This window comes from Porites lutea, chromosome 1, assembly GCF_958299795.1.
Source record: "Porites lutea chromosome 1, jaPorLute2.1, whole genome shotgun sequence".
Classification (NCBI taxonomy): Eukaryota; Metazoa; Cnidaria; class Anthozoa; order Scleractinia; family Poritidae; genus Porites; species Porites lutea.
This window is the reverse complement of record NC_133201.1, coordinates 5,634,376-5,645,875: the sequence shown is the minus strand read 5'-3', so window position 1 is coordinate 5,645,875 and position 11,500 is coordinate 5,634,376. Positions and strand designations below refer to the sequence as shown.

Here is an 11,500-nt window from a genome sequence, read left to right as displayed (position 1 = left end):
ATATCGACCAAAAAATGATCGAGTTAAAGGTTTGTAAGGAAAATCGGCAAGGTCGTGATCTTTTCTTGTTGGTCCTATGGTCGTATATGTTATCATTGTTAGATGAAATCAAATAATGGAAGTGTCACTACTGTCACTAGACCCTAAAGGAACCAGAAGACCCGACTACGTTGTTCGAGTGCTACCTCGCTGCTGTTAAGGACCGTTCACCCAACATCAAGGCGCTGTTAAGAATTGTACCCCTCCAGTAGGTAGTGCAGATGCAGAGCGTTCCTTTCCTTGCATGTCTGCGGCGACAAAAGACTTATTTAAGGAACAGAAATGAGTGAGGGTCGTCTATCCCATGCCACCCAGCATTTATGAACATTCACAATGAGTTTGAAGTGAACACTAACAAAGTTATCGAGGAATTCAACAAAACGAATAATCGTCGCCTATTCTCAAGAAGCTTCCTGCTCGGCTAATTACAACCAAGCTGGGAATTTTCGGTCGGTAAGAACGGTACGTGTCGATTACCATTTGCCTAAAATTTCCGGATTGTCGCGCCGCGCTAGAGTGGATGCTAGTTACAACATGAAACTGGTACGAAACTCAAGAAACTTGTAAATATGGTAAACGAATTTCCATTTGGAAAGTCCAAATCAGGAAAGCGGGACTACCTTTTCAGAATTTCCGTTTGTCCCGGGAATTTTCCAGTAGGAAGAAGCAAATAATCGTTTATTACCATTGTGACATTCCAACCGGAATTTGTGGTAAATGGTAAACAACCTATATTTCTAAGATCTCACCAAATAGGCACCCAATTCATTTTTTAGCCCCTAAGGATACCAGAACTGTGAGTAGATATAATCTGAGAACCTGTTCCAAGCATAAGGTAGGATCCGGAGACAGGAGCTTCTGCCGCACACAACGCTCAAGTTCTTTTAAAACGCATTTGCGTATCATGATTAGAATATTGACTTGTAAGTATTATATAGCAGGACATAGTTTTGATTAGCAATTAAAAATTGTGTTTTAACCCTGTAATTCATTTTTTTTTTTTTTTTGCTACAATGAGGCTAACAAACGGTCTTTAATATTATTATTATTATTATTATTATTATTATTATTATTATTATTATTATTATTTTATTTTTTGCAGGTTTGTGAAAAGCCGTCCAACATTAAAAGTAGCTCCGGAATCTTTGCTAAAGAGGGATTTTTTGTTGTTGTTAAATCACACGCGCATAGCATGTGATTCAAGGAGTAGAAGGAAGAAAAAAGAAACAAGGAAGAAGGAAGGAAAGTGAAAAACGGGAAGAGCTGTCCATGATACTTCGCGGTCATGCCTTATATACGGGAGGCACTGCTCGGTTTTTTCAGGGGCGCGTCTTCGTTTGCAATCCGCGGAAAGGGAACCACTCCCAACGACTGTAGCGAGCGCTTCTCCTGGGTGTTATAACCTATTTTGCGAAGAAGGAACATTTACTATCACTGTTTTATCATTTGATGCGGTTTTTGGGCTTGCTGCAGTGTTGAATCAGCGGCGAATCTCCGGATTAGGAGCGGCGGCAGGCGTTTGGTGACGACTGTGGCCATTTGCCTTGTAACATTCGGCGCAAGTGTGAAGAAAAAATAAGGCGAAAAGATGCAGCAACAAACCCAGAGCCACGGTCAGAACGAAATAGAAGCTCTCAGGCAAGAAGCTGAAGTACTCAAGGCGCAGATCAGGGTAAGTATATACATAGTTGCTACATAACAACACCGCAAGTGGGTGAAACATCGAAGGCAGAGATGACAAAGTTTGATCGCTTTCGAAAATGTGGTATTTACGCTGTATACAATCATAAACCGCTCGGTCTTGCCCAAATGCGAGCATATTTTCGAAATATGTCGCATTTTGGTCTTTTACATGTACACTGTGTCTTTTTAACGCCGTTTTGTTGTCGGTGATCGCGAAATCGTTCGTCGTTGGTGGGGGTCGCCATTAGATGTCTCCATCGAATGCCACGCGATCTATGCCAGTGTATGCAGTATTGTTTCACCGAAATATAGATTAGAATTCTAATATTGTTCCAAGTTAAAGAATTTGTGCCTTTTCGCGCTGTATTGATTCGATTTAACTCGTAAAAGCTCGGTATATTCCAAGCAAGTTATTCTTGCTGTGTGTTTATTGTTAGCCGGGAGCAGTTTTCAATATCCCTAAAGAATATTGTATTCATTAAGCTTATAGCTTATGCCGCAACAGAAGGAAGGAAAGTATGCTTGTGATACAACTTAAACGCTGTCTGTGAGAGTCTGTTATCACGATGAGCTGATAAAGTGGACTAAAAATTCGAATATGTGGATCAAGGTCGAAATTTTACTGTAGCTAATCTGCCATGACAAGTTAGCATCGTCGCAGTAGAAACTCGATTGCAGCTTGATCATTAAAAAAATGGCAAAGCTAATGTTGTCGAAAGCAACGTCAGGAAAATTAGATTTGCTTATTCAGACCGGTTTCGAACCTCGTTAATTTCGTTAAGGCTTAGTTTGGCCTGGACTTGGTCAAGGAAGGTTAAAACATGTGCTTAAAATCGATTACGGTGCGATATTTCGTGGTCCAGGTTGTTGAGTTTGTGTCGCTCGCTCCTTGATTACAATATCTTTTTGCGTTATAGTTGGTGGCGTTTAGAACGATCAAAGGAAGAAGAAGTTTTGCCTTGGGTGTTAAAATAATTTCTGTATCTGAAGCGATTCCCTCACGCGCGAAAGTGTTTTTTTTTTACATCCTCGAGACGTTCGAAATTGAAAGCTCGTTCCTTTTGTGTTCGCTCTAGATGAACGAAACGGAAGCAAGTTATAATGGATTGTCGTATCCTTTCTTACTGCTTGTGGAATAGCATCTATCTCTTCGTTAAACTATAGCACAGCTGAATTAAAAACGATTCTTGGGAGCTTAGTGTAGGAAGGCAAGAAAACAGAACAAACACTTTTTCTTTCAAAGATCAAATGGCTTTTATAAGTTTGTCCCCAATTTGTGACGGATAATCTTGCGTTCATGAATCATGACGCGATTTTCTCCTCTCCAAAGGTGTGTCCGTGGTTTTTACTCATCGTTTCTCTGGTTGTATCCTAGGAATTAAAAATTCTTCGTTTGTTAACGTCTGTAGCTTGTATATGTTCTTCAAGGTCTTTTATGATAAACGCAAACAGTTGTGTTTTTTTAATCTGAAATAAACAATGCAGCTTTGGTATGAACTTCCAGCTCGCTGTTCCTTCTAAAAAGACAAAATTGCTTTTTACAGAGTTCCTTTTTTTCTTCTGTTAAGTTATGATTTGACTGGTGTGGTATCTTGCACTGTGTAAACCATGATGTGAGATATTTTTGCATGATATTGGGTACTCATTGCTCTTATAGCCTGAACGAGGTTTGTTAGATCCGTTCAAGACCTGGAGTTCCGTGTTATGTGCTTACCGTATTTCCTCTTAACAGAAATCAGTTTCATGTTAACTAAAGTGGAAGAATTATTTTGACCAAAAAAACAAGTTTTTTGGCCTAGGAAAGGAAATTTTGATCGCATGTTTCAATTGGTGGTAACACATAGCAGTCCATTGGCTACAAACATATCAGTGGGGAAGTGTTGCTATTATTCGTGACAAAGCAAAATTCATGTGACTTACTTACTGCTCACATGTTTTAAGGCTTATACTTGTTAAAAATCTCTATTTTTTTAGACAACCGTTTGAAGATTTGAACTGGGTTACATAATGTTATCTTGGTGATGCTTGAAATATATATGGGTAGAATGGCTCTCGTAACAGTGTTACCCTTCATTTGATGTTTTGTTCTTGTCCTTCAGATTTTACCAGATTAGTTTATTTGATATACAATGTTGTAGCAACGGGGTGTTCAGTATTCTGATTTGTGTCTTTGTGAAATGTTGACTTTGAGAGTTGTAGCTTGCTGAAATCTTTATGTTGAGCCAGATTGTCAGTCTGATCTGTATCTTCACCCATTTTGGGTGGATGTGAGGTGACTCAATTTGGCTATAAGTGGTGTGTGAGAAACAGAGTTTGATGTAGGCCCTCTTGAAGGCTCTCAAGGTAGCAAAATTAAATTGTAGCCATGGAAATGTCTAGTTTGCCAAAGGAAATGTTGAGCAACTTAAAGAGGCCAGTTTTGTTTTTTGAGCAGAGAAGTCTGGCCACCATTGCATTTATCCACGTTTGTGTACCTTTGTTATTCACTGGGGTTTTGTCAGGAGTGGGGCACATTTTTGTTTGGTGTTACTGTGTAATAGCCACCCAGGTGACACTTCAGCCTTTGTTTATCTAGAAGCGTGACTCTCAATTAATATTTTTGGGCTTTATGGTATAAATCCTTACAAAGAAGGTGGATTTTACATAATGGTCCTGGTCAATGGGATAGTTTCCAATGCATACTTTTGTAGTGTGCAAACTTCACTGACTTAACTTTATAATGTGTTAACTTTTGTATTTACAGGATGCAAGAAAGGCAGTATGTGACACATCACTGGCGCAAGTAAGTTTAGGATGATATTGGCTTCATTGCAGTTTAAAAAGCAGGATGCTAGAAAAAATGCTGGTCATTGTTTTGTAGGAAGCAAATAATGAATGTAACAGTGCCTAGTGATATAAAATAGACATTTCCGCTGCCTTTTGATATGCACATACATAATTAATTGTCGGTATAACCTGATGGAAATTGTCTCAAGTAGTTGTTTGTAAATCCGTCATAATTGGTTCAAACACATTGTCCGCCTATATCCCTTGGTGAGTTTTACCCACAGACATGACAGAGCTTTGTGAAAGTTATGACTAAGGTCTACAGTCAACTCCTTCTTAACGGATACAGTCTAACTTCTCCTTACGGACACCTCTATAATACGGACACCTCTCTTACAGACAGTTTGTTTGGTCCCAGAAAGAACAAAAATCTTACATTCCCTACCTCTATAATACTTCTGTGAAGTGGACACTTGGTTCTGTCCCTTTGGTGTGCATATTAAAGAGGTTTGACTGTACCTCTCTTAGACGAAGGCCTGGTATTGGTGCCTGTCGTTTTTCATTCGTTTTATTGTAACTATGCTCTCCATAAGGCGGACACTGGATTCTTTTGAAACCGTCAACGGACACTAAAGAATTGCTTTATGCAGTAAAGAATACCTCAAAACGGAAATGTGGGTGCTCCACATAATAGTAAATTATGCTTTCAGACCACAAAGCCTTGAACGTTTGCTTGTAATGAATGTTTGATTGCATAATAAGAAAATAATTCCATTTTCTGTTACGGTGTTCCAGTTTTAGCTGTTTTGCATAAGTTAAACAGACATGCATTCATCGCAAGTGGGTTCAGCTTAAGTTTGTTACTGGTGTCACTTTACCGTGTCTCTCTAGAAACCGGACACCTCTCTAAGACGGACAGTTGCGTCAATGCTGAAGATGTCCGACTTATAGAGAGTTGACTGTAGTGCTTAATTTAATAACTTTGTCATAGTAAAGTGCTTTTATTTATATTCCAGGTAACACACAATGTCGAACCTGTCGGTAGAATACAGATGAGAACTAGGAGAACACTCCGAGGTCACTTGGCAAAAATATATGCTATGCACTGGGCAACCGACTCAAGGTAGGTGGCTGTTGGCTTGGCAATGTGCGAGTTTTCATCTTGGAAATGTTTTCTGTAGTGTCAGAACCGATTTCTGTTGACCCAAACTTTTTTTTTTCATTTCAGAAATTTAGTAAGTGCTTCTCAAGATGGAAAACTTATTGTATGGGATTCTTATACGACAAACAAGGTATTTGTAATGGTTTTTTCTAACATATATAGCTAAAAAATGCAGCAATAAATAGATTTAGTTTAAAACTATGGTAGTGGCTGTCAGGATTGAGCTTGTGCTAATTCAGTTGGGCTTATTAACTTTCTTCCCCTGAAAAGGGGGGCTTATCAGAGGATTTACATTAGTTTCAGATGTGAACTGATAATTATGGCTTTCCTTCCCTCCCCCAGGTTCATGCGATACCTCTTCGATCCAGCTGGGTAATGACCTGTGCTTATGCACCGTCTGGAAATTATGTAGCATGTGGTAAGTTTGTGTTCTTTTTTGGGGGGAGACATATTTTTAAAGTTCACAGTTCTCGATTCAACTTATCCATGGACCAAAATCAGTTAGAAAAAATTTCCTGTTACATACATTTCAAGCCATGATGCATTCCTTCAACATTTCACATTGCATTTTAACAACTTTCATCCACCACTGTCAAAGTATACTTTTGTTAAAACAAGAAAGAAGTATTTATTTGGGTAGAGGGGTCAATGGGTTTATATTTACTGTTTTTATAATGTTTGGTTGTCAGGTGGTTTGGACAACATCTGCTCAATTTACAGTCTAAAAACAAGAGAAGGAAATGTTAGAGTCAGTCGAGAGTTACCGGGACATACAGGTATGCAGTGTCACCATAAAGGTGGAAAAGTTTATACTGTGAATGTTAAGACAACCACTTTCATATGGCCCTGGAGTTTCACCGCGTTTTTGTACTAATATTTCTGTTTTCTCATTTTATAGGATACTTGTCATGTTGTCGTTTTACGGATGACAATCAGATTCTTACTAGTTCTGGAGATATGACCTGGTATGTTGGTTTATGCTACATGAAGATAGTAGTATTGTATTGGGAATCAGCTGAGATTAAATGATCAATTACCCAAAATAATCAGATTGACCCAGATGATCAGTCATTGATTATAGTCAGAGATATCTCTTGTAACATTTCCCTACATTTTTCTTTTATGTGCAAGTTGAAGAAATATAAACTTTTGAGATATTTTAACTGAAGGCTTCTTTTTTTCTGACAATCATTTTGTGGATGAAACAAAACTCTTTCAAGTCAATAAAGGGAATCGAGCATGGCCGCCGCACCTTGTTGTAGAACAAGAGGAAAACAAGAAATGTATCAGAAAAGGGTCATGGATGGATTATTGCTACATGATGAGTCTCTCTGTAATTTGTTGTCAATATTTTTTTGTTCTTCCCCAATGATCGATTTAAGAATTTGCATTATTACATCACTCAAGGTTTTTGATTGATGGTCGATCATAATCAATGATCGACACATATAGATGATAGAGTCGAAAAAAAGTAAAAGATACTCTTGTAATGGCTCTGTCCAAGGCTGTGCTCCAAGGAAAATTGAAAAAAGCCCAGTGCCCTGAAACTGTAAAATCTAGGGTGTCCATCATAATTATGATTTGGATGAAAAAACTAAGATTTTCTAGTTGCTTGAGAGCAAAAGCTGGGTGCCGAAGGTCATGCCGTCACTTTGCAACACCAGAGAGCTATTCCCATAAGGAGGCTACAGTTACTGAAAGAGGAGCCAACCACTATTTGGGATTTTAACAATGGTATCAATGATATATAAAAAATAAGTTAGGGATTGATATGCAGTTTTTATATTTCTTAAGCTTGTTTCCACATAAGGACCTTGGTTTCTCAGATTGTGAAAACTGCTATGATCCATACACTCATTATAGGCTGTGGAACTCAGCCAGCCTATAATGTTGACTGTGTTGTTTGTTATGATGATAAAGGTGATATTTGTAGTGATTTGTCACAATAACAGATCTATTCTTTTTTGTCTTTAGTGCACTTTGGGATATTGAAACTGGACAACAAACCACGACATTCAGTGGACACACTGGAGATGTAATGAGTCTATCATTGTCCCCCGACAGCAAGTCTTTTGTATCAGGAGCCTGTGATGCCTCAGCAAAGGTATTAACCTTGACACCTTTATGGATACACCATATATAAGCCTTACGACATGGGGGTCAGGTTGTAATGTGCTTTTACTGAAGGGATGAATCTGTTTGCGTTAATCTCTTTACTCTTGTTAATCTGTTGTTACGTGTGGCTCTCCATGGGTAATGCTACCTAGGAAATTTTGGGGGAGTTTTGTTCTTTTAACTCTGGGAAATATACATTAATTTTACTCTCCTGTTCTTTAGCTGTGGAGTATACAAGATGGTATCTGTAAGCAAACTTTTACTGGACATGAATCAGACATCAATGCAGTAGCAGTAAGTATTCAGAACATTTTTTCATAAGAGTCCTGAAGATTCACTTTTTGTCTCAGTTGTGCATGATGTCATGTTTGTGTACAAAGCTTGTTTTCTTTAGCATTCTTGCTGATTTTCTGTTGTGTTTTTAGTACTTCCCCAATGGATCAGCTTTTGCAACAGGATCTGATGATGCCACATGTAGACTGTTTGACGTCCGCGCTGACCAGGTAAGCCTTCACTTTTGGTTAAGTTCCCCTTCCATCAGCATGCAATGAAAGTGGTGTCCAAAGCCCGGAGCAAGTGGATTTTGCTATCAGGCTGAGGATTCAAATTGCAGAAGAACTGCAATCAGACCGGCTTGTCAGAAAGGCAAACTGTGACTCTGACTTTCTTTGCACCAAGACTGCATTGCACATGTAATTTAATTTGGTTAGTACATTCTGTATCATCTGTGAAGCAACGCTGATATCCTTGTTCTGTTGTGGGCCCCCAGTTGATTGAACAAATTACCAGAGGTGTGTTTCGAATTTCTCTTCATCTTGATTGGCAAATTTAGAGTGGCTTTTTAACAGGCCAATCTTGGTGCGTACTCAAATCCTGGTACATAGGTGAGGGCCCAGAACAAAGATTTCACAGACAGATATAACCAGAGTTTGGTTTCATCTATGACGCAGGCTACTTTGCGCCCTGCCTTTTGTGCAGTATGTATCGTCAATTGGAATGAGTCAGTCTCCTACATAGACGTTTGGTAATCTTGAAGTACTTCATCTGTTTCTAATCCACTGTGCTTTGTTTTGTTTTTTCAAAAACAGGAGCTCATGGTGTATGCCCATGACAATATTATCTGTGGAATTACCTCAGTGGCCTTCTCCAAGAGTGGCCGTCTGCTGTTAGCAGGTTATGATGATTTCAACTGCAATGTGTGGGACACATTGAAAGGAGAGAGAGCCGGAGTATTAGCAGGACATGACAACCGTGTCAGTTGTCTGGGTGTCACTGAAGATGGCATGGCTGTTTCCACAGGAAGCTGGGATAGTTTCTTGAAGATATGGAACTGATCTTGGTGAACCCCCCCTCCTCCCCTCCCTACTTCTAAGAGCAAAGTTTTAGTGTTTATATTTTATATATTGCGATATAAGTTGTGGTTTTCATTGGATGGTGCAAGCCCTAAATGACATGTACACTGCTTGTCTGTGTCGCCATTGCCTGTCGATGAATTATTGTATTTTAGATCTTACACTTAAAGAGACAGTATTTGTGATGCTGTTCCTTACATTTCACCAAGGGACGTTTGAGTCACCTTGTATCGCAAAAACAACAACCTTACTTAGATTTGTGCGAGCAGAAGATGCGCATTGTAATGAATTGTCAATGTAAAAAATTAAATTTCTTGCAGATCTACATAGATGACTATACTTATACTATTAGGTATTAATTAGGAAAATGATACATGATTTACATTTTGGTTTTTCTCAAATAATTTACCTGCGGCAGAAGTGACTGCTATAAACTATAAGAGAGTTACTATAAAGTATTTCTGCCAATAACTATAATGTGCACAAATATAAAGTTTTGTTTTCTGGTCTGTGTATTCTGCTCCTGTCGCTTCAGAAATTGTGAATATGAATATTGATATTATGTGTCAACTTTGTCACAATGCTATGTGTAAAAAAATAACTGTGCAAACAACAGCAGCAGTGGGTCGAAGGAACTGGAATTGCTCAACTAACACAAATCCCTATCCTTGTTAATCACGAAAGTTTCTTTTAATCTCCCTAAGTGTTTGACAGGTTGTGGAGTAATTTTCAGGGCTCTGCTTTAACACTGCCTGGTTGCGCATCCTTGATTTTTAACCCTTAAGTCACAAAATCCACACATTCTCCATATTGTTCTACATAGATGTGTGATGGAGTAATACTGGAATCAAGGTGGCTAGTAATCTCTTGTTTGATGAAGCAGCGGTGATTTGGCAAAAAATGAATGCTGATTACAAAAAGAGACCTTAATATATAAAATGCTTTGATGAGTAACTTGGTTTTGAATTAGCACTTGAAGAAAAAGAATCCATCGGCTAGATGCAATTTTTCTTTTCCTTGATTAAAACCTTTGGAAAGGGTGGCTGTGAAACTTGCATTAGATTGAAAAAAGATGCTCTCCTGTCGCCTCATGTGCAGGTCTTGCTTACACACTCCACCTTCCGAATTTTGTTTGTTTGTTTTAAACAAACACCCCTTAGGTGACAACTTTTTCCAGTTCCAAGAGAATCAAGAAAAAAAACATGTTCGTAAGGTTTTTTTTTCCGTTTTGGTCTAATTCCGTGGACTGCATGTTTTTTTTTTGCCTCAGTTGTGACAGGAGAGGCTTATCTTTCTGTTTTGTAATACCAGTTCATCTCTACCCTTTGCTGTTGTCATGCTTAAGCGGAGTAACTCGTAGGGTATGTTACTGTTGGTAGCAGTCAATGGCCTAAAGGTGTAATTCTGGTCGTGAAACCGACTTTATATTGTCATTGTGAAATGTGAGTCAATAAAGATCAATTCTTCAATGTAACTTGTGCATAGTGTATCTCAGTTATTCATGAGTCAAAGTTTTTCAAAGTCGCCTTTTGGGGACAAGAAATTATAAAGTGGTCAAGTGCTGTTTTTTTAAGGCCTCGCGAGAGTCCGTTATAGCGGGGTGCGAGAGACAAGAGAAAATTGTCTCTTTAAACTTATGAAATAACATGTAAGTCCCAGAGGCATTCTAGTTTCGACAATTATTTTTTCTTATTTTAATTATGGACCGTAAGATTAAATGTGCTGTATTATTACTTCCAAGCTGCTTCAATGACAAGGAATACATAAGAAGGGCTTAAAAAATAAACGGAAATTCATCCAGTAACGTGGATGGCTATGAATGTTGACTTGCTGTCTAATATGTTTCTTTATATTGTTCTTGGCAGCTCTTTATCGCAGACATGCTGTACAGTGTACTCATCATGGTAACAGAAACCTGTCTAACAACTTTGACAGTAGAGTGTTATACTAACCCAAAATGTCTGTAAGCTCTGAAAATGCTGTACAGTACAGTCATTTGTTTACTCTTTTACAAAGAAGCGGTCGATGAGGGCGTGCACGTTTCCTGTAAATTTACTAACTAATGAAAGCAGTTTCTACTTGGCACATGGCCGGCGAAATTGGCAACTTTCCGGTGCTGCAATTTTAGTCGCCAAAATGTTTTTCTACTCACCATGGCAATCTAAATGGCACATAACATCCTGCTATATTTGTCGGAACTGGGCAACGCCAGGCCAGATTATGGAAAAGGAATATCCCCTGATCCTTTTCTTCTTTAGACAATGAAATCATGTTAGGCCCAAGCTGGTACTTAAAAATGGTAGCGTCTTTCTTGTTAGTTACACGAAAATGTTTGCGATTTTACGCGGGATGACTTATGGTCAGCCAGCCTAGCCGGAGCGTC

General features: G+C 38.7%; 1 protein-coding gene across 1 annotated transcript; it reads left to right on the top strand.

Annotated features, from left to right (window-relative positions):
* Nucleotides 1-1,350: 1,350 nt before the first annotated feature.
* Nucleotides 1,351-10,591, top strand: LOC140943428 (guanine nucleotide-binding protein subunit beta). The gene is made up of 11 exons (XM_073392515.1): nucleotides 1,351-1,711; nucleotides 4,466-4,504; nucleotides 5,505-5,611; nucleotides 5,717-5,780; nucleotides 5,993-6,068; nucleotides 6,340-6,426; nucleotides 6,549-6,615; nucleotides 7,625-7,754; nucleotides 7,988-8,059; nucleotides 8,191-8,268; nucleotides 8,854-10,591. Exons 1-11 carry the CDS (start codon nucleotides 1,628-1,630, stop codon nucleotides 9,097-9,099), a joined length of 1,050 nt encoding a protein of 349 aa, XP_073248616.1. The 5' UTR covers nucleotides 1,351-1,627; the 3' UTR covers nucleotides 9,100-10,591.
* Nucleotides 10,592-11,500: the final 909 nt, after the last annotated feature.

Excerpts from the sequence above, each read along its gene's own strand:
- LOC140943428 (XM_073392515.1), top strand. The coding sequence starts at position 1,628 with ATGCAGCAACAAACCCAGAGCCACGGTCAGAACGAAATAGAAGCTCTC. Across the intron at positions 1,712-4,465 it reads TACTCAAGGCGCAGATCAGG|GATGCAAGAAAGGCAGTATG; the intron begins GTAAGTATATAC and ends TTGTATTTACAG. Across the intron at positions 4,505-5,504 it reads GTGACACATCACTGGCGCAA|GTAACACACAATGTCGAACC; the intron begins GTAAGTTTAGGA and ends TTTATATTCCAG.